This window comes from Danio aesculapii, chromosome 12, assembly GCF_903798145.1.
Source record: "Danio aesculapii chromosome 12, fDanAes4.1, whole genome shotgun sequence".
In the NCBI taxonomy this organism is placed as follows: domain Eukaryota; kingdom Metazoa; phylum Chordata; class Actinopteri; order Cypriniformes; family Danionidae; genus Danio; species Danio aesculapii.
Genome location: NC_079446.1, coordinates 17,873,960 through 17,896,825, shown reverse-complemented (window position 1 = coordinate 17,896,825; position 22,866 = coordinate 17,873,960). Strand labels below are relative to the sequence as shown.

The following is a 22,866-nucleotide window of genomic DNA, read 5'->3' as shown; positions in this document are numbered from 1 at the left end:
TAAATAATCGATCTGTTTAACAGGATTTTGTTTTTGTTTTGTGATTTAGTATTTTCTATTTCATCAATGGTCCTCACTCCAGTCCAGTAGGTGGCGGGAATGCACCTATCATTTGCTTACTATCACTCATAAAAATCCAAAAGAAGAAGAATTTATTTTAGCATGTGGCTCTCAGTACCATAGATGTCTGCTCAGTACATTAGTTAAAACGGTGTATGCTTTTGTGATTAAAAGTAAACAGCAACTTACTAGTGAACACTTTTCCCATCAATAGGAGAAAGATGTCTGTGTTTATGGATTTAAACATCATCAATAGTAGTGATAAAAACAGACTGAAGCACATCATAGAGACAGCTGCTCACCGTAAGTAGCAGTACAGCTGCGATCCAGACAATTTGAAATTGTTTTCCCCCTAACATGACTTAGAAATAACGTATAGAACACCGTTTGAACAGTACCTTGAAGTAGGATGTCGGATATATTACAGACACAAGCAAATTACATTAACTACATTAAACGGATAATCTGTCAAACTGAAGAAAACGTCACTATGAAGGTGAGACATTTCATTGCTGAAATTCCCAGCTCCGACAATATCTAAAATACGGCGTAATAACAAAGCTGTATGCACTGACGTTAGAGTGTTCACGTAAGTAAGCTATCAAACGTTATTTTTTGTTCATGCGGTGTTCATTAGTAATTCCCCTTTAAGTTGATTCTTGTATCAAAAGTTAACGTCATTGAAAACTTTATTCAACTTTTCATAATTAGCTGATTATTATTATTATTTACCAGCTGTCTACTGCTCATAACAGGATAACCAGTACGTAATGGTAATAGCCAGCTTTGGTTAGCTAGGCTAAGAAATGCATAGATTATGCTGTACTTTTAGAGAAACCCGTAATTACCTTATACTTTTTACTCAATTTTTCAGTTGGCTACTCAACAGTTGCAATAAACTATATAGTTGAGCCACTACAGAAGAAACAGGTACGATATAGAGGAGTTAAACTAAACTATACACTATCAATTATTATTATTTTTTTTGATGATGATGATGACGATGCTCTTATTTTCTTGTTTTACAGGAAATTCCTAACCCACAGAGCATTTCAGACTTATTTGATAAATTTCCAGTTGTCCAGGTAATTAGCTTCAACGTATGTTCAAAGATAATTAACACTGATATGTATTTTTAATTCATTTTTTTCTTTTATAGGGCAAATCTTCTCCAATCAAAGTGCTGAATCGATTGACAATTGTTGCATCTGATGCATCTCATTTTGTAAGTTTATATTTAATAAACTAATGTAATTTGTGCTAAACTATTATACACATTATATTGTAGTACAGGGGTCACCAACCCTGTTCCTGGAGAGCTACCTTCCTGCAGAATTCAGCTCCAACCCTGATCAAACACACCTGAACCAATTAATTAGGACCTGAAGCAGCACTTGATAATTACAGACAGGTGTGTTTGGTCAGGGTTGCAACTGAAATCTGCAGAAAGGTAGATCACCAGGAACAGGGTTGGTGATCCCTGTTGTAGTATATACAACAGTACTATATGGTGAGAATTTTGATGTGTTTTTTTTCCTCAGAGACCTACTAATGAATACAAAAAATTTGACCTTGTGGCGGTATACCCCAAAACAGAAAAACTCTTTCATGTAAGTGAAATTGCAATTCTAAATTGTTTTAGTGGTTTAGTTCACCCAAAAATGAAAATGAGTTACTCACCCACAAGACGTCTTATATGCCTTACCATTTTACTCAAATCCAAGTTATTTAAAAATGTTTTATTATGTAATGAGTCATGTAAAAATGTTTATCAGCAGTCCAAAAGAATTAGAGTTAGCTTGACATTTTTTCATACAACCATTCATTGTGGTATTAAATTTTCTTTGTGTTTTCCCTCATCTGAGCCAGGCAGCCTGCATGACTTTTGATGTTGACATTATCTGCATTGCAGTGACTGAAAAACAGCCCTTCCATTTTAAAAGGGCTCCAGTTAATGGGGTGAGTTATTGCATTTTATCCGTATCTGTACCTGTATGGATGATCCTATCACCTTGCCGAATTTCATAAAGTGTATATTTAAATAACATTTTTTTGAATGCCCCTTATGTTAAAAGCACCATTTCACATTGTTATGCTGATGATATGATTTAAGGGCTGGTAAAGTAGAGATGGGATAAACGAAGCTTTGAAACAATTAATTAACAGCTTTGCAAATTTATTCACTTTTTCAAAGCATTCAAAACAGCATTTGCTAAAGACACTAGGTGGTCAACTTTGTAAACAACAAAAACTTAGGGTTGTAAACAACCCAAGACTGGGTAGTTTAGCTTACCTGTGATGAAGGAACTCTTCAAGTTCAGCATCTGAATGAAAGATGCCTTGAAGGTGTCCTATAAAGAACTCTTGGTATACCTAGACATTGTCGATTAATATGATTTGAGTACATGGAAATGGCCGTACTGTGAGCCTCAGACACATTTTTTCAACATTCCTGTGTAAATTCCACAAATGTAATACCCTGGTTGAAAACAGGGCTATCAGAACACAATACAGACTGTTGTGTGACTAACAGGGGTGTTCATTAGCATGCCCTCAACATTTGCATGTTCCTTAGATCACATTCTACATCAGCCAGACTTGCATGAGCAGCCCCAGACAGTGTTTGTTTAACCACAATATTTTCTAGTGAGATTACTATAATGTTCATTTTCCTCCCTTATTACATTTCTTTAAAGGGCACCTTTGGTGAAAAATCTACTTTTCAAGCTGTTTAAACCGACAGATGTGTAGGTGTAGTGTATAGACCTTCATATTGGGGTGATATAAACACACCCAGTCCTTTTTTTCAATTTAACAACATAAAAACGGTGGACCAATTGGAGCGGTTTTGAGATCGACCGCAACTTGACGTAGGAGTGCGGTCCCCGCACCCACCAATATTGATTGACAGCCGCGCATTACCATATCATCAGTTTGTTGTTTCACATCCGCCATTTTCAGCATGTGCACATCCCTCCATTGGAAATAACGAACTTGCCTTAAGGTCGCACACCAGAAGTGTCACTCGGCGACGCGCAGCACCATGCATTTTAGAATTCTAAACATGGATATCTATCAGGGTACACACACCAGCGCCGCAAGTCGGCGGCTGTACACAGCGCCCAGCCACAACTCTGGACGCCTTTTAGTTATAGCCTCAGTCAAAGTTAATTCAGTGTGCGTGGTTAATAGTCTCGGTGTACAAGCTCTGAACTTTTAAACTAGCACACAGTTGGCTGTAAAACTATACAAAGACACAAATGATTTTGTGGTCACTGCTTAATCTGTGTCCAAGTCTTACATGAACGGCTGAATGCTGGTCCTCTCACTCATGTTGCTTCTCTCTGTCTGCCTATTTGTTGCCAAACACAAAGCAGGGTAGCTCTTAGCTCCGCCCCCGTGTTAAGTTGGGCGGGAAGTCGAAACTAATTTTCATGTGAAGCAACACACCCCTAAAACAGCGACCTGTGTACACGCTCCCAAAATGACACATTATAAACGCATTATAAAAAAAAATCTGAATTGTGTTTCGAACTGAACCTAAACCGGCACACTCAGAAGAACCATACTATTAATATTAAACCTTAAAAAAGGGGTAAACTAGGTGCCCTTTAAGTTTATATTAAACTTGCTATGTATGTGAGGGACTGTAGAACAGGAGATGCAGCAAAGTCACTTAGAATAAATCCAAAACCAGCCACACCAAATTGTTTTCTATTTTCAAATAAAAAGAAAAGTTAATGTAATGAACGCATGACAAGGTACAAAGCAAACACAACAAAACATTAGACCTACACAAAAGTATGCAAGGAGGCTAAATCTCTTACTGCCTCTTAAAGTTGGGCAACTGTTGGCATTGCAACCATTAAATTACATAAAAACACTGTTTCGGCTTAAACTGATATCTTATCAGAAAGGGCTTTTGGGTCACTCTTCTTTTCCTACCTCCATTGCCACTGAGTGGCTGCCATTTTGTTTGAGTTGTTCTGACAGCTCAAAAGTGCTAACATGATTCACTTCTGATTGGAGGATTTCAAAATATTGCAGACAACTGATTTAACGGATCCAGATACAATTTTGTTGCCCATTCTTGATGGCAAAGTAGCCAAGCAACATCGCTCAGCAACACTTCTCTAAGGATTGCCCTGTGTATCATCACCTTTAGCATTTTTGGGCAGATAAACCAGTATTTGGTATATTACTGTAGTTAGAGTAGTCAGTGAATAATACCATGCCACTCAAAAAGAAATACCACTTTAGTTGAACATGACTTTTAATCGTGAACTGTGGCTTCACGTGATTACACCACATTATCTTAACAGCACTGTATGATGTTGAACCACCTTAAAATATTTGTGTTCATTTAACATGACTATTTTGGTCAGTTCAACAAAAAAAATTATTCAAGTTTAATAGAAATATTTAAATCATGTTTAGTCAACATCATCTGTTCATGTTAAATGAACACAACTATTTTGAGTTGGTTCAAAATCATACATTGAGTGACACCAATAATTAGACTTTTAATCAGAGTATTAATAATCGACCACGTAAATGGTGATTTTTCAATTACCTTAATTTGTCTAAAGTCATAATCGAACTAAACAAATTGAATTGAGATGTGGAGTATGCTCATTTTAGTTGCATTATTGAATTACAGTACAGACATGAAAACACCTTAATCAAACTATTACCGTCATGTAGGACTTTTTGCCGTGATCTGCAACAGGATATTCCATGCACACATGGCTGTTTGAGACTATTCTCTGCACCTACTGAGTCAGTAAAGGACCACAGACACCCGCAATGCAGAATTTTTTTTTATTTTCTTACTATTTGGCGTGCTGTATCATTCCATTAAAACAACAATCTTCCACCAGTCCTGACTTCATACGCGCATCCAATATCTCAGTTTGTCACGGAGGCATGAATGAAGTGTTCCTGAATAAAAAGTGAAACTGCCGGACTGCAGTTGAAGTCAAAAAATAAGAGATGAAACACCTAAAATTACATGAAACTTCAGAGGAAACGTGAATAGCATGGTGACGCAATGACTTTAATTGGACTGTGTTATAACATGAAAATCAGGATTATGAAAGGAACATTAAATAGCAAATCATGTAAACACCTGAATCATATTATTGTCTTATTCAGATTAAGGCAAATAATTTGTTTACTGATGTCCATGTAAGCATAGTCATGGTTAAGATAATGTGGTGTAGTCATTTGGGAACCACTGTCAACAATTAAGTCATGTTCAACCAAAGTGCTATTTTTTTGAGTGCAGAAAATTTAAATTTTGACAGTTCATTAACTTCAGTTTGTGTCACGTCACTGCTGTCATGTTCTCTGTAGGCTATTGACAGGGGGATTTCTTTGAGACTTGTTATGCAGCAGCCATCAGAGACTCCATTACGAGGAGATACACCATTGCCAATGCTATCTGCCTAATGGAAATTTGCAAAGGAAAAGTATGTTCTCCTTTTTAAACATAAACACCTATAATATATAATAATGTATTATGCTGATATTGGAATTTTTCCCCCACACACAGAATGTCATAGTGTCCAGCGGAGCAGAAAGGGTAAAATTTCTTTATGCTTTAATTTGTGAATCATTTATAACATTGTTGTATTATATATTTATAATGTTGTATGCTTGGTATATGTTTTGTTTCTTCAGCAACTTGAACTGAGGGGCCCATATGACATTGCCAATTTGTATCCTTTTTAACAAGTGTATGGTTAAGTTATCTAAATATGCAGTGGGACTTGTAAGACACTGTATCCGTGTTGGAATGTTCCTTCATTGAGACTGCAGGGGGCTTGTTTTCAGCCTGTCAGAGGGGGACGCCAAAGCTGCTGTGTCAACTAACTGTCGATCTGTCTTGCTCCATGGAGGTAAATGATTAAAATTATAAACCTCACTCTGCTTTTTTTTTCAGTAAAGGCTTAAATTTGTAACATTATTAGATTTGTTAATAGGCGATTCCTCTATTACAGAAACGAGAGCAACTGCATCTGGTGTTATTCACACCATGAAGAAACCACTAATTCTCCAGAAGGAAGAAGAGGACACTCCGGCATCTAAAAAAGCCAGAATTGAACTAGCCTAAATAGCATTTCAGCTAGAGTTTTTACTAAATCCTGTTTATTTTTTCAAATATATCATAGTGTATAACTCTGTTACTTCTCAAAGTCTTGCAAATCACTTGAAAAATTGAAAGATGATACAGATGTGATAAAAATAATTTTATTAGTTAAGCTTTAATAGAATTGCAAGCAAAATTTACATATAAATATTACAAAATTCCTTAATTCACATTCTGTACAGAAGTCATCCACAAAAAGTACATTCTGTAATTAAGTTTTGGAATATCAAATCCCACCATCATTCATGATTTAATTTCAGCAGTTTCATTTGTATTGCCATGTCAAAAAAGAAGACTATATTTAATTAGGCTTCTCATACCTTTCTGTCTACTCTATGATATAATAATAAAAAACTCGAAGTGCTTTGCCAAAACTCTCAAAACATTCTTATAACTTTCCTTTTTGTAATGCAACCCTCAATAATATATCTTTACATATTACATTTTAATATGCAGGCTCATAATATCTCATAATAGTTTATTTGGATGATATTAAGCCCAGAGTTGTCCAGGTGGTCATGTGCTGCTTTTATTTTTTATTGTCTTGAAAGTTGTCAAAGATTGTTTTAGCTCCATTCTGCCACTCGCACACATTGTCCATTGGTGACTTTCCCTCCTGGAGAATACAAAATATTGATAAGCGTGACCAAGCAATAGTCCTGAACCTTTGCTAAAATTGCTTTTTCTGCACTACAAAAAATTTGACCTCATATTCACAGTAAATTGCTGGCTCAAATTGCATTACTTTCACAGTAAAATACTGTATGTAAATTCACAACAAATTACTTTGAGGTAGTTCACAGTAAGTTACTGTGATTTTGTTACATTTAAATTACTGTGAAATTACAGCCATATATTGTAACTTCATCTTAGATAGTAAAGTCCATTACTGTGATTCCACAGTATTATCTTGTAGAATTAACTATATTTTACTGTGAAGCAGGCTTTCCTCGGCTAGTCATTCGGACATTTACCCTGAAGTTATGTTCATTAATTTATTTCATATTTCCACATTAACCTTATAAAATTAAATAAAGATGCAGTGCACCCAAAAATTACAATTTTCTATGACATTCATGTCATTTCAAAACAGTACGAGTTATTTTTGAGGATGTAACCAAATTGTTTTTGGGGCTGCAATAACATTGTTATTTCTAAATATCAAAAAGTGCCAATACTAGCATAAAAGTTAATTTGTATTATTGACTATGTTGAATGAAATAAAGAGTTTGAATTTATATAACTAACATTTAAAAGATATAGCCCTTTTTGTAGTAAATTGCTGTAATCATGTTAATTTGATTGTATTCAGAATTTTATTGTGAAATAACATATTACTGTGAATATTTACAGTTAAATCCTGTAAAATGATGCTAATGTAATTTACTGTGAAAAATTACAGTAACGTGAAAATCTGGAATTTTCTTATAGTGTGCTAAAAGGAAATTCTGAATAGCTTTTTTCCCCCTACTTGCAAAAAATCTATTTACATATGTACCAGAAGATGGCACTGTCTACAGTTTAAGCAAAAATCTCTAGTGAAATACATTTAGGCATGACAGCTGAGAATTTAATGGCTACACCCTGTGAAAATGGTTACCTTTTATTAGTATCTGTATACTGAATCATCAGCAACAGGATTGTATAATAAAATTTTAAAAATACTTACAAAGTTCTTGATTTGTAAGTCTCCTCCATGCAGTAAAAGAAGCTGGATGAGTTTGAACCGATTCAGGCTGACTGCGTCGTGCAATGGCGTGTCACCCTCCTGATGTAAAACAAGGTTTATTAAAGGAGGATTAAAAAGGTTCACTGTGTTCATTCCTCATTTCTTACTATGTCTTTTGCGTTGACATCTGCGCCACAGTGGATGAGATGTTCAGCACATTCGTAGTGTCCTGTCTTGACCGCCACATGAAGTGCAGTGCTGCGAAGCTGAGGATGGCCAGTGTGTCAAACTTCACCAGATACATTTTTAAACATGATTGCCTGTCAAATAACTACTTGTTACCTTGTCTCTGGCATCCAGCTTTGCCCCGTGATTAAGTAGTGCCTCTAGCACAGGCAAACTACCTCCACGACAAGCCCAGTGGACTTCAGTTGCTTGAAGCTAGTTACACACAATCATGACAGTGAGATAGTTCATCGGTGTTAACCTAAAGAGTGATTGCATGCAAGGAATTTGCATGCTGCTTTTTAAAATGAATGACAAATGCATAGGTGTGAAGATATCCTATTTAGTGTCTGTTACATATTAAAGCAGTTAAGGTAGAATGTTTGAAACAACTGATAAGAAATTAATAAACAATTTTTTGTATATAAGTCATGAGTCATTGTCCAGTGCACATTTATGAAAGACTATAAAATGCTGGGTTCAACGCAATCGATTTGTGGGACAACATGAAGAAATCAAGTTAACTTAGTTTTTACAAATGTAAGTATATTTTACATAAAACAATTAAGTTGTTTAAAAAATATGAATTATGTTGTTTTGGCTTATTTAAAGTGTTGTTTTTTTGATTGAAAAATTTTTTTTGTTCATTTTTGTTTTAAGTTGTCTTTCTCAGGCAGCTAGCTCTCTGCAACTCTTAGGCCCCATTTACCATAACAAGTTTTAGTATTAAAACGGTGTTTTAGAAGGAAATTGATCCGTGTCCGCACTGGCGGTTCATCTAGCGTTTCTGAACAGATTTCCATCCACACTACACTGCTGAAAACACACATCATGTGACCGCACACACCATGGCATGTCCTGCAGGATATGCGTGCGTCTGAGCTCCAGGCAGTCAGCGGGTGCGTTGAGCATAGAACCCCAGGTGGGAGCAATGCACGTCAGACGGTTCATCAAGAATCTACCGATGGATCTAATCTCACTATTTTTGTTAAACGTGATATTTAATTCATTAATGCAGCAGTGTTTTGAAATGAAACGGCATCTTCTGCATTTTTAAAACGCTCCATTTTCGGCGCTGAAAAACTTCAGGGTAGTGATCCGGAAGGCATAACCGTAGCAAACTTATGCGTTTTAAAACAAAACCATATTTATGTAAACGAGGCCTTACCTGGTCGCCCACTGAAGCTAAGCAGGGCTGTGCCTGGTCAGTACCTGGTTGGAAGACTACATGGGAAAGCTAGGTTACTGCTGGGAAGTGGTGTTAGTGAGACCAGCAGGGGGTGCTCAATTGTGTTCTGTGTGGGTCTTAATGCCCCAGTTTATTGATGGGGACTCTACACTGTTCAGTGAGTACAGTCTTTTGGATGAGATGTTAAACCGGTCCTGACTCTCTGTGGTCGTTAAAAATCCCAGAATGTCCTTTGAAAAAGAGTAGGGGTTTAACCCCAGCATCCTGGCCAAATTTGACTGCTGGCCTCTGTCCGTCATGGCCTCCTAACCATCCCCATATCTTAACTGGCTTCATCACTCTGTCTCCTCTCCACCAATTAGCTGGTGTGCAGTCTGGCGTCACATCATCTAGCTGGATGCTGCACACTGGTGGTGGATGGGAGATTCCTCCCCAAAAATGCGTAAAGCAATTTGAGTGTCCAGAAAAGTGAAAAGCGCTATATAAATGTAAGGAATTAAATACAGTTTTCCCTTGGAGAACATTAGGAGAACATTATTGTTTTAGCATTCCCTTTTATTCATTTCTCTCTTTTTTTTTTCTTTTTTTTTTCATTTCTCACTGCAGTTTTCTGAGAGGTTTGATTTGCTTACTAAAAAATACAAAGAAAGATTACAGAACATGATTTGGGTTCAATAAAAAGAACCAAAGGATATATAAAAATGTTAACAACATTATTTGTTTGCTTGGTTGATGTCAGTGAATGATATATATTTTTGGAGGGGCTTTGTTTCATTGACTTTTTAATGGCTGTCTATTGTAAATGCTAAAAACAAAAACACATGGCTTGTTTTTTTTGTTTTGTTTTTGTTTTTGATGCTTGAAAATGTACAGCATGTTTAATATAACCAGCTTGTTGAAATAGACAGGTTGGTAAAATATAGTTTCTTTTGCAAAAAAAAAAAATAAAAAAAAAGAAAAAAAAAAACATAAGATCACAGTGAAGACTCCTGACCCTGATTATAAAAATAAATATGTTTCAAGATGATCTTTGTCAATTAATAATTCATGATATTTTTAACAGAACTAAATAATGTAAACAAGTGTCATTCCTTAACTCATAGTTTTAAATTAAATCGACACCTTTCTTTAAAATAGTAAAGAGCATATTTCAAACTTGGATTTACAAAAAATACTCTTATTAATATTTGCACTAATTTAAAAAGTTAGCATTAATAAGTTAATCTATCAGAAAAACATATGAAGTAAACATTATACAATACCTTGTCTTTATTTCCTATTGAAGCACCAGCCTCCAGAAGTGCGTTCACAATTTCCACATTTCCTTGTGAGCAAGCTCTGTGTAGAGCTGTACGGTTGAACTAGAGGAAACGCATTTAGTTCTTTAGATTTAAGTGCTGTCAAGGGAATTTCATTAAGTGTGTTTGGTAAAACACTCACATTATCACATGCATTTGGGTCTGCACCTCTGGCGAGGTAACTTTTGATCATTGGCAATTTGTTATCCAACGCTGCCTTCAGGAAGTCATCTTCATCCACAAAATCATTCTGCGAGGTAATGAGATATGATTACTTAAGGGGGTTGTTGAGATATCTGATTAATAATGATCATTCTAAAACTCAATGATTGTTGTTTACCACTAGCTCTTGTTTAGGCTGTTTTTTGTAGACTTCTGTCTGCAGACTGTTTTTTACGATCTGGAGGTCATTAGTGCTGTTGTCAATCTGCAAAATCAGACATTTCTTCATCTTTAACTATTAATCATGTTATGCTCTGTGAAAAATGCAAATTCATGCTTAAATCTTACATTAAGGCCACTGAGAATGGCTTCGCCGTCACACTTGAGATTGTTGTAGGGTTTCAGATGATGGTCAGCAGAGCTCTTGCATTCTTCAGATGGACGTTTCTGTACAGTGGTGTCCTGATCTGTGTTTCCACCTGTGATGTCCGCAACCTAAAATAATGGTAATGTAAAAATGCAAAACATATCGCAGACCAAACAAATCATTATTTGAATGTGAAAATTCTGTCTTTGTCATGATTCACACTGAAACACAAAGCCAGTCATAAGGGTAAATTTTTTGGAAATGAGATGTGTACATCACATGAATGGTAAATAATTAAGCTAGTATTCAACTATTTGAAAATGTGCGGCTGCAAAACATTCTAAATACTGAGAAAATAACTTTTAAAGTTGTCCAGATGAAGTTAGCGTTGCCTATGGTAACACTTTACAACAGTACATGAATAATGATGTATTAATATATAAACTAAACATTATTATGAATTAATGATGAGTTCATGAACTAACTTTAACTACAACATGCGTCACATGAGTTCATGTGTAAATAGCAGCTATACCTTAATAACTTCTTAGTACATGTTGTTAATGTATTAATTAACATTTAAGTTTAAGCTAAGTGTAACCAACGTGAACTCATGTATAAGTATGTCATGAATTTACTTGGAGGGGCACATCATCATTAACTCATCCTTAACTACTAATAAACTCCTGTGTTTAAACTGTTCATGTTGATGTTGACAGAACACTTTTCTGTTGTCATTCAGTGTAAACGCGCTAGACGGATGTGCATAAGGTGTTCATGAGTAGTTAATGGCATTGATGATGTGCCCCTCCAAGTAAAGTCATGATATAATTCTAAATTAACATATCATGAGTTCATGATGGTAAATTAAGTATAAACTAATATGGTAATTAATACATTAATTAACAAACAATCATGTACTAACAAGTAATTAAAGTAGCTGTTATTTACACATGAACTCATGACTCATGTCGTAGTTAAAGTTAGTTCACAATTACTGCATGCATTAACTCATCATTAATTCATAATAAAGTAATGTTTAGTTTACATATTAACAAATTATTATTCATGTACTGTTATTGTAAAGTGTTACCGTGCACGTTACTAAACAAATATTTACTTTTGACATATTTACAGGAAATGTACTTAATGTCTTCATGGAACATGATCTTTACTTAGTATTCTAATTATATTTGGCATAAAAGACAAATAAATTGATAATTTTGACCCCTACAGTAAAAAGATAGTTATCAAAATGCCCACAAAACGAAGTGATACAGGTTTGAAATGGAGTAAATGATTATTAAATTCCCAGCTTCCATCAGAATGTTTACCTTTTGACCAGTGACTGTTTGTACTGATAGAAGGAAATAAAAGTATAATAATTAAGAGGTATTATCAGCTTCTCAAACAGTTGGAAGTAGCGTGAGGATTTTGTATTCAAGTATTTCAAATTATATATGGACCTGTTTTTTTTCTTTTGTAGAAAAATATTGAATAGGCTAACAGAACATAATGCTAGTCCAAGAGATACACAACTAAAAAGTAAAATCTCAAGCAATAAGCATTAAAAATGAAACTAGTACAAATCCTAATTAATTAAATCATAATAATGAATTGAATTCATAAATCCATAACATTTAAAGGTGCCTACCAGCTCCTCGACCTGCAGGATTCCCATGATTTTTCTTGAAAATTCCTCGTGTCAAAATGAACGCTTCTGATGAAGCATCACTTATATATGTGGTGGTGACAGTTAAAGACCAAGCTTCTGTTTTTCATTGGACTCCAACATCTGAAGTGTCCCACGTCACTGTGATGTCATTTTGGAGGGGGCTGAAGGTTTAAAAAAATGGCTTTGGGAGACATTTAAAGGAATGGAAATGAAACCTAAAAGGAACTAGAAGTGCCGCCACAGAGCCCCTTATACATCCCAGGATGACTTACAGCTGAGCGCAGATCTAAAGACACAGAACACAGCTCCATTTCACACACAAAGGTGACAGGACATGTTTATGAAGTTATATGGAGACATACAACATCATAATCAGCTTTGACTGTCTCATATATTAGGGGAGTTGTCTTAGTTTACGAGGCTATTTTCCTCTTGGGTTTCATCACTAGCATTACTTCTGTTACGAGAGCAGGTTAAATTGTCGCACCCTGTGACTATTTTTGATTGAACCACCCATGAATCACTTGGAGTAATGAGTCACATGAGCGGTTGTCTTGCATGACAGCTGCCATTTTACTAGCCGTCCACATGTCCTGGGCATATAAACCTGCAAAATTACACAGTAAGGGTGCGAAGAATTCAGCTATTAAAATGAATATTGGTCGGAATTCTATCGTGTCTAATTGAGTGCTGTTTTCAAAGCTTTCTTAAGCACTGTGGGTGGCCATATGTGGTATCTTTTAACAAGATTGTTAATATTTAGAATATCAGAACTGAAGAGAAATAAATATCGGAGTCTAAGCACTCAGATGCTATATTTATTCATTTAAGCTTAAGAATGAACAAAAATCAAGAGGCCAAGACAATAATCTGGGTGAAATTCAGAAATGCTGCTTATGTAAACAAAAAAGGCCATGGACTTCAGCAAAGGCACATACATCAACCGCAATCTCACACGAGGAGAACTTCTTTGACAGGGTGAGGATGTGGTTTCAAAATGGAAGGCAAATGACCTATGAAACATAATGTCACTCACTCATACTTTATTAAGTATTCTAACAGTTTTATATATTTCCTTTAGTGTAGGCTGTATTTGCATATATGGAGTCCACAAAAATATTTTACAGTATTTTTTAGGCTGTTAAAGTTAACTAAAACCACATTTTCCAGTATAATAAGAAACCTGCACATTTTGTCTTGTCAGGAGTCACATTTAAATATGTAAGGAAGAATTGATACATTGATAATGTCCATTATTTTCTAATAACTCAAAATATTGGAGTCAGTTGTTCTGCTTATAGTATAAGATTATCAAAAGGTATAAAAACAGATGTCAGATGTTGTATTTCAAGACATGTGTCAGACTCAAACAGCTTCTGTGTGTATAGTACTGGTTTCTTATACATCTCATTCGAAGTGTTCTGTTTTGTTTCAATTGTTTTTGACAGTTGTAGGCTGTGAAATAACTGAAATTGTTCAAGATATAATAATATGGAACTGTAATGTGGTCAAATGCCTGGAACTGTGCATGTTCCTGAAAATAACTGCACACCTTAAAGTACACATGAAATCAAAACTAACATACTGATTTTGTTCACATTAGTTTTGTGGTGAACAATTCATCATGTCATTAAGCAAATAAAAAATTAAATAAAATAGTTTGCTCTTGAAATATTTGATTAAAATCTGAAGATGCACTCCCTGTTTGTTTTCAGTTTAATTCTGTCTTAGGTATTGATCGTGGTTAACATAATCACGCCCCTCTAACTGTGAGTTTTGACAGTGCTATGACATCAAACAGAAATGGTGAAGACAAGGTGTCTCTTAGGTTGCAAAACCCCTGCCGAAGCACTTTTCCTGATATTTCTGAATAAAATGCCTACTTCATTCATTTTCTTTTCGACTTAGTTCCTTTATTAATCAGGGGTCGCCACAGCGGAATGAACCGCTAACTATCCAGAATATGTTTTACGCAGTGTGTGCGCTTCCAGCTGCAACCCATCACTGGGAAACACCCATACACTATGGCTAATTTAGCTTACCCAATTCACGTATACCGCATGTTTTTGGACTTGTTGAGGACTTGATCCAGTTGAGGCTCGAACCTGCGACCTTGTTGCTGTGAGGCGACAGCGCTACCCACTGCGCCACCGCGCCACCCTAAAATGCCTATTTAACTACATTAAATCAGCTCGCAGTAGAAAAAAAGCCTTTGCCCACTGTTTTCTCATTTAACATTCCATATCTCTAGCAACTGCGTCATATTATGAAAAAAAAACTATTGCAGACTTTGCGAACTTTAAAATGTTTATTGGCCAATCCGAACCAAGCATTTAGCCCTGTACTTTAAAATATATGTTATTTAAAGTCAACATTTGCAATGTTTGTTTTGCTTGTGCACATTGTTATTCTTTATGTGAAGTCATGTTAATCCATTGAAAAAATCTAAGTCTGATCATTTGCTTTCACGTTTGGAGGGGCGGTCCTTCTCTATTGGACAGCTTCAGCAACTGTCTTTTTAACCACTCCCCTCTTACCGTTAATTTGCTATGAGGTAATTATATGCAAAAAGAAAGCCACACCGCCTATGTAATATTCACTTTTAGTTGGAAGTACATTACCATACTAAAATAGTCTCAGCAATTTCTGGATTTTAATAACAAAATAATCACAACAAAATGACAATGTTGGAAAAAAAATCAGTAAAGAAAGCATCTGATCCTACTTATTTAAACACATTTGTATAATTAAGCAGTAAAGCTAATTTTTTACATTTTATTAAAAGCTGTTGACTTTAAAAAAACTTTGAAAATTCTCACATTTAGCCCCTTTAACTTTACTTTAAACATTCATCTGTGACATTAAATAGGGTCTCCAATCAAAGCATTTACATCTATCCACTTTGTGTATTTCTATTGTATGCATTAATGAAATAAAACTGCATTTAAACAATTTTCTAGTACGAGCTGTATTACTCTGAATGGGTAAAATATTAATAAATAAATTAACAAACCGAATATAACGTAGTTAACCATACTTAAAATAAAACATTGACTTTAAAATTACAAAAATAAATAATAATAATTTCACTTAAATATAATAAATACATTATTTAAACTCAGCTATAATGTAACATTAACATCTCTTACCTGTAATTAGTTAAATAATAGAATAAAATTCTTTTAATTTAAAACCATGCAAACATCACCCTTAAAAGGCTGTGAATTATGGGAAAAAATGGTTTCAATTATCTAATTAAAAAGTATCACAATAGCTTACAATGCTCAGCATATATAAATACACCCTTCACAAATTTATCTTTTAAATTCATATTTTTAATAGAAAGCTATACAATATTATATTTGTGCATATACATTAGATTAGTCAGTACTGAAGCCAAATCTGGAGCTTATCTAACAAAATAACTTACAATAATGGTCCAAAAACCAGTACAGCCAAATATATATGTTATAGAAAATATTAAATGCAAATTTAAAAAAAAGAAGGAAAATCAAAAGAAGCAAAAAATGTGAAAAATATTGTTGAAATTTAGTTGGTTGTAATTTTTTTGCGTTTTTCAATTTCTTAATATGTTTGGTGAATAAAATATTATTTTAATAAATATATCTGTTTAATAAATCAGTTTTGTTTAAACGCACCAAAATACATTACCTCTATTCACTGAGAAACTGTGAAAGCACATAAAATAAGACTTGATGTCAACATGAGTCTGAAGTAATCCATTCTGGAAACTATAAACTAGCTTGATAAAATACTCATTAATACATTTATCTTAACTGTCTTCTGTAGACATGTGCTAAATGTAGCTAATTAATAAGAATTACTTTTTTTTGTAATATTTTGTTGATGCATTTAGGGCATAGGTCAGTAGGATATCTGATACGTAAAGTGAAGCTTGCATCTAGTCTTTTTATCTGTCCTCAGAGTGTTATGAAAATGCTTGTAAAAGATGATATGTAACTCAACACATTGCCTAAATACCCATCAACCATTTCTGGACCATGTGGCCTCTATACCTGCACTTTAATGACCTCAGGTCTGACAGTCGAGTCAATGCTGTAAACTGCTTTTTTAACTTAAGGAAAAAGGCCACTTGAAATGATCAGTGCCTAAATAAGAAAAATATAAGCATATCTTCCTAAATTGTGAACTGATGTCATTTATTATATATATATATATATATATATATATATATATATATATATATATATATATATATATATATATATACAGTTGAAGTAAGAATTATCAGCCCCCCCTTTGATTTTTTATTCTCTTTTTTAAATATTTCCCAAATTATGTTTAACAGAGCAAGGAGATTTTCACAGTATGTCTGATAATATTTTTTTCTTCTGGAGAAAGTCTTATTTGTTTTATTTCAGCTAGAATAAAAACAGTGTCAATAAAAAAATAAAAAACATTTTGGGGTCAAAATTATTAGCCCCTTTAAGCTATATATTTTTTCGATAGTCTACGGAACAAACCATCGTTATACATAACTTGCCTAATTACCCTATCCTGCCCAGTTAACCTAGTTAACCTAGTTAAGCCTTTAAATGTCACTTTAAGCTGGTCTTAAAAAATATCTAGTAAAATATTATTTACTTTCATCATAGCAAAGATACAATAAATCTGTTATTAGAAAAGAGTTATTAAAACTATTATGTGTTGAAATCTTCACTTCGTTAAACAGAAATTGGGGGAAAAAATAAACAGGGGGCTAATGATTCCGAGGGGCTAATAAATCTGACTTCAACTGTATATTTATTTATTTTTTTGTCTTTTAAAAATGTTTTAATCATTATTTTTGTCTGTATGTCCATAAAAATTAACCTCTTTTTAAATCATTTTGCAGTGTTCTTCTAAACAGTACTCAATGTTCTGAGTTGTCAATCTCCGACTGATTTATCTACAAAACAGCACGTGTGTTGAACTTGTCACCACGATGTTCACTGTAAGTGATATTAATACAGAATATGTAATATGAACCTTGTGCTGACATGTTTTTACATAGTATATCAGAGACATCCAAGGCAGGTTTTCATCACCTTAATAGATACTTTGATCTAATGAAACTTAATGATATACTTAGCTTAAAAAAAAAAAGGACAGGGATAGTTCAACCAAGTATTACATTTCTGTCACATTTTACTCACACTTTATTTGTTCCAAAACTGTTCAAGTTTTTTTCTTTCTGTTGATCAAGAAAGATATTTTAAAGTGCTGCAAACGGGTAGCTTCCATAGTATTATTATTGTTTGAAGTATTATAAAAAAAATTAAATAAAAATAAACACACTCACAAAAAAAAAAAAAATGTAAAAGTTTGGAACCACTTCAGGGAGAGTGTAAATGATGAGACTGGACTTTTTCTTGAAATGTCAAAGATGTTTTTGTATATTTCCAAGTAAATAAAGTGATCACTTGTGTGTGTGTGTGTGTGTGTGTGTGTGTGTGTGTGTGTGTGTGTGTGTGTGTGTGTGTGTGCGTGAACGCGTGTGCGTGTGTGCGTGTGTGTGTGTGTGTGTGTGTGTTTACAAAGCCACAATTCACATGCTTGTTCACAGGCAATATTAATATGATTGTCCATAAGAAGCTGGGATTTTCTGTAACATGCAATGATGTATGTATGTGGGTTTCAGAAAAAGTCAGGACATTATGGAAAACCCAAATAAAGATAAAGTAGTGATTTCTAAATTTATTTTGACTTGTATTTCATTACAGACAATCCAACAATTATTATAGTGTTCCTTGTGATTTTATTGTTTTTTTTTTTTTCTTTTTCAAAATAAACATATTACAATTTTGGTTCTTGCAACACATTCCTTTTTACAAGACTCAAAAGACATTTAGGGACTGAAGACACCAAGTGGTCAAGTGTTTCAGGTGTAATTGTGTTCTATTCTACCTGCAAACATGTTTTGGGAAAGTTTGGCAACAGTGCAGGGTTCTCGTTGTTGCATTTTGTGCTTCAAAATGCACCACATATTCTCTATTAGAGACAGGTCTGAACTGCAGGTAGGCCAGTCAAGCACCTGTATCCTCTTCCTCCACAGCCAGGACATTGTAATGTGTGCAGAATGGTTTTTGCATGGTCTTGTTGAAATATGCATGGGATCCCTGGAAAAGAAGGCAGCATATTGTACTCCAAAATCTCTATGTACTTTTCAGCATTAATGATGCCATCACAGAAGTGCGAGTTACCAAGGTGCCAAGGGCACTGACACAACCCCATATCATGAGAGACCTTGGATTTCAGGCTTGTAACTGGTTGATCTGGATGATCTTTTTCTTCTTTGGTTCGGAGCACACAGGGTCCATTTCCCCCCCCCAAAATACCTAAAATACTAATCCATCTAATCACTGTACACGTTTCCACTGTGGTTCATCTCAGATGCCTTAGAGCCCAGAGAAGCTTACAGCGCTTCTGGACTGTGTTAACATAGGGCTTCCTTTTGGCACAGTACACTTTTCACTGGGATTTGTGTATGTAACTACATATTGTGGTACTTGACAAAGGTTTGCCGAAGTAATGATGAGCCCATGTGGTGATATCGCTTATAGATGAATGACGATTCATGATACAGTGCCGCCTGAAGGATTGAAGATCATGGTTGTTCGGCTTGTACCCTTGTCATTTACGCACTAAAAGTCCTCCAGTTTCCTTAAATCGTTTAATTGTGTTATGCACTGTTGAAGGTGAAATATCCAAATGTCTTCCTATATCTTTCTTTGAGGAACATTGTTTTTAAACATTTTAGTAATTTTCTCATGTATTTGTTGGCAATCTGACGATCCTGTGCCCATCTTTGCTCCTACAGGACTAGACCTTTCTTGGATGCTGCTTTATAAATTATAATTAGAATCACCTCACCTGTTTCAAATCTCATCATTATTTAACCAATTTAACTGATTACTAGCCTTAAAATGCTCCTGTCATAACTTTTTTGGAATGTGTTGCAGGTCTGAATGATAGGAAATGGTGTAAATTTACAAATAAAATGAAGACCATACAAAACATGAAATATGTTGTGTTCATATTGTGTCTGCAATGAAATACAAGTCAAAGAAAATTTGGAAATCACTACTTTCTTTTTTTAAAATTTGCGTTTTACATACTTTTCCAACTTTTTCTGATCTGGGGTTGTATACCAACAATAGAAATACCAGGAGCATTCAACAATAAATAAAAAAGTGATAATTTCACATTTTTGTGGCCATTAACAAATTAACCGTGTTTTATATTCTCATCTCTGATTTGCATTGTGCATACATTGATAGATAGCTAACAGCTAAATCAAAAAAATTAAAATAAATAAATAAATAATAGACTTTTTCAATAGTATCTGGATGCAGACTTTCATACACAAGCTGAGACATGTAGTCTCAGACATAAAATCTCAGACACAATGCACTTAATGGAGCTAGAGATGTCTCTGTGAGGAGTAAGGTTATAAGCGGGGTGTGGGCATTATTGCATGCTTCTCAGCTTGCATCTTAACTGAGGGAAAGCATCTTAACTACACCCCATTTTTTCAGAAGCCAGAAATGTCCTAGATTAAAGTGATAAATAAAACTAACTCGATATAGTAAAATAAACACATTTGGTCATTTGTATAACCATCACTGTGTGCGGGTCTGCAAGATGGAATACATTTGCAACAAAACATTTAAAACTACCAAAAATTGAGGTTTTATCAACTTTGTTTTTTGGAACTGTTATGGGTTATGCAGTCATGCTTAAAACATGGGGCCATGAAGGCTGTTTTATTCTAATTTAGAAATAATAAAATAATATAAAAGATGTAAAAGTTTATATTTGTATTAAATAAATGTTGACTTTGAAGCTAAAGTGTGAATTATATTTTTGTTTTGTGAAGTAGTAGGGGGTTATTATTTTACACAACACTACAAGCAGTTAATTTGTTTAATGCTTAAGAAGTTAATAGTTTACAAAACAAAATTTTACATTTAAATTCCCATAATTTACACACACATTCAAATAGTCTGCTGTAAAAAAATGCAGAATTTGTAAAATAATAAATCACAGCACTACTACAGTTAAAAATACAGTAACTGGGATGATTATAGAAATGTTATTAAAGAACATTTACAACCTACTAAATATCCTTTATTATTATATATGCATACATACACTAGTGCAATGTTGTATTCCATATTCTATAATATACATACTGTAAAATACAGTAGACCAATTTGTAAAAACCCAAAATGTCAAATAAAACTATAAATAAAACGTCATGCAACTGCAAATTCTCAATGAGAGACTTGTGATTCTTAATGCATGCTGGGCTAAGCATGAGGACCTTGTTCAACACGCCACCCACACTCTTCCCCCTCTCTATTATCTACATTATGTACATGTACAGCATTTGCATATTTTAACTCATGTTAAAGAATAGTTTCATATTTTGCACAGCTTGATCAATCACATCATTAGAAACAATGTGAGCCAATTTGAATAGTGTGTAAATGATGAAAACTGATTTAGTTGTGTTAAACATTTGCTGCTCATGTTTACTATTTTGCAACACAAATGCATCAGTTAAAAGATGCATTTTAAAAAGTAAGAATGCTTTCAGAGCTTTTTATCTGCCTGAACTAGTTTAAGGGGTTATAGAGAATAGAATATTTTATTCCATTGAGAATTTGGTTCAGAAAAAAATAGGGCTTAGTAGTTTGGGGAATATATGGGCTGTAAAGAAATATTTCTTTCACATATAACAAAAATACTTTATTACAATAATCAGCAGTAAAAAAAACAGCTTTTTTAATCTGATATTTATTTAAGAGGTTATGGGAAATAAAATCTACACATCACACCACTCTTATGTTTTTAATGCAAACTGACATGATAGGACAAGTCCCATAACAGAGTCATTCTTTGAAACGGGTGCCATTTGTGTCCGTAACCTTTGATGAGCTGCATGAGGCACAACAATGTCCTACAATGTGTTTCCAAAGCTTAAAGTATTAATTAAAGGGTTCTTGCTAACATAATATATTATAAATTATTATTATTAAAGAGTAACATCCTTTTTAAAATACTTTTTTCATAATTACATAACAAATTTCACATGTCCGTGCTGACTAACATTGCATTTGCACCTAAAATATCATCAAATAAATATTTTTTTCTCCCAAACTCGTATTGTTTTGAGGTTTATTTGTCTGTTTCTATTTGCATAAGATATATTTATTTTATACATTTGATATTTTTTGGAAATATTTCATGATTTGTGTGTGTCCCTAAGTTTGACTTAACACCCCGTCACACTAACTTGTTTCATCTATAAATTATGTACTTTTGCTTTTAATGACATCACAAAAATAGAACTGACATCCTATGGGCCCTGCACCCTCCAAGAAAAAAAAGCAGGAAAGTACAGAAATTATTTTACATTTCTTTTGTTGTTGCTTTTTCTTGTTAGACAGGGTCCGTCAAGTGAACCCAACCACCCCGTCATGCAAAATAGATAGGGTAAACTTATTTATTTTATTTTTTTTTTACATTTTTAAAGCAAAGAAATGCAAATTTCAGATTGAATGAATGTATGGCAGGCGAGGAATTTGACCACATGGGAGATTTGCAATTTTTTGGATGCAATTTACCACCCCTTCACATACCACCCTGTCACATTTTTTTTTATTGTGATGGGGTGGTTCTGCATCCCACTTGAATGTGAAGATGTATGAAACCAAAATTCTAATATAGGTCTAATCAATTCAGTAATTTTCTTTTATTTAACCTCTCACACACTTCCCTACTTTCACACACTCATTTTTAGTTACTCTCAGACATTCATAATCTAACTGTTTTTAACTAAAATTTTCACATTTTATAAAATAATTGCAGATAGATCTGTATTCATCAAGGGCAGCACACAGTTCAGATTAAAAAAATATATGACAGAATCCTCAGCATAAATAATAATAAAAATATTATCTTTTAAATATTATTTCAATAGAACAAATAAAATATTTTCTACAGGATGCTTCACAGTCAATACCAAAGCCATACAGCAAATA

General features: G+C 34.0%; 2 protein-coding genes across 2 annotated transcripts; one reads left to right on the top strand and one right to left on the bottom strand.

Moving 5' to 3' along the window:
* The first annotated feature begins 155 nt into the window (after positions 1-155).
* rpp30 (ribonuclease P/MRP 30 subunit) lies at positions 156-8,020 on the top strand. Its single transcript, XM_056469493.1, is given in 12 exon segments — positions 156-363; positions 935-990; positions 1,089-1,145; positions 1,220-1,285; positions 1,602-1,670; positions 1,930-2,019; positions 5,416-5,431; positions 5,434-5,531; positions 5,615-5,644; positions 5,743-5,780; positions 5,881-5,960; positions 6,063-8,020. Coding segments are annotated over 12 exon segments (795 nt in total). The 5' UTR covers positions 156-281; the 3' UTR covers positions 6,176-8,020.
* On the bottom strand, positions 6,299-12,876 carry ankrd1b (ankyrin repeat domain 1b (cardiac muscle)). The gene is made up of 9 exons (XM_056469492.1): positions 12,776-12,876; positions 11,103-11,249; positions 10,933-11,019; positions 10,735-10,842; positions 10,557-10,655; positions 8,223-8,321; positions 8,048-8,146; positions 7,881-7,979; positions 6,299-6,827 (listed from the first exon to the last, which is right to left on the bottom strand). The coding sequence occupies exons 1-9, from the start codon at positions 12,800-12,802 to the stop codon at positions 6,741-6,743; spliced, it is 852 nt and encodes a 283-aa protein (XP_056325467.1). The 5' UTR covers positions 12,803-12,876; the 3' UTR covers positions 6,299-6,740.
* Positions 12,877-22,866: the final 9,990 nt, after the last annotated feature.

Bases quoted from the DNA above. Each gene is read 5' to 3' on its own strand.
- ankrd1b (XM_056469492.1), bottom strand. From the start codon at position 12,802: ATGGGAATCCTGCAGGTCGAGGAGCTG. The intron at 11,250-12,775 runs GTAGGCACCTTT...CCATTATTTTAG, and splicing joins TCCTGCAGGTCGAGGAGCTG to GTTGCGGACATCACAGGTGG. The intron at 11,020-11,102 runs GTAAGATTTAAG...CTGATTTTGCAG, and splicing joins CCATTCTCAGTGGCCTTAAT to ATTGACAACAGCACTAATGA.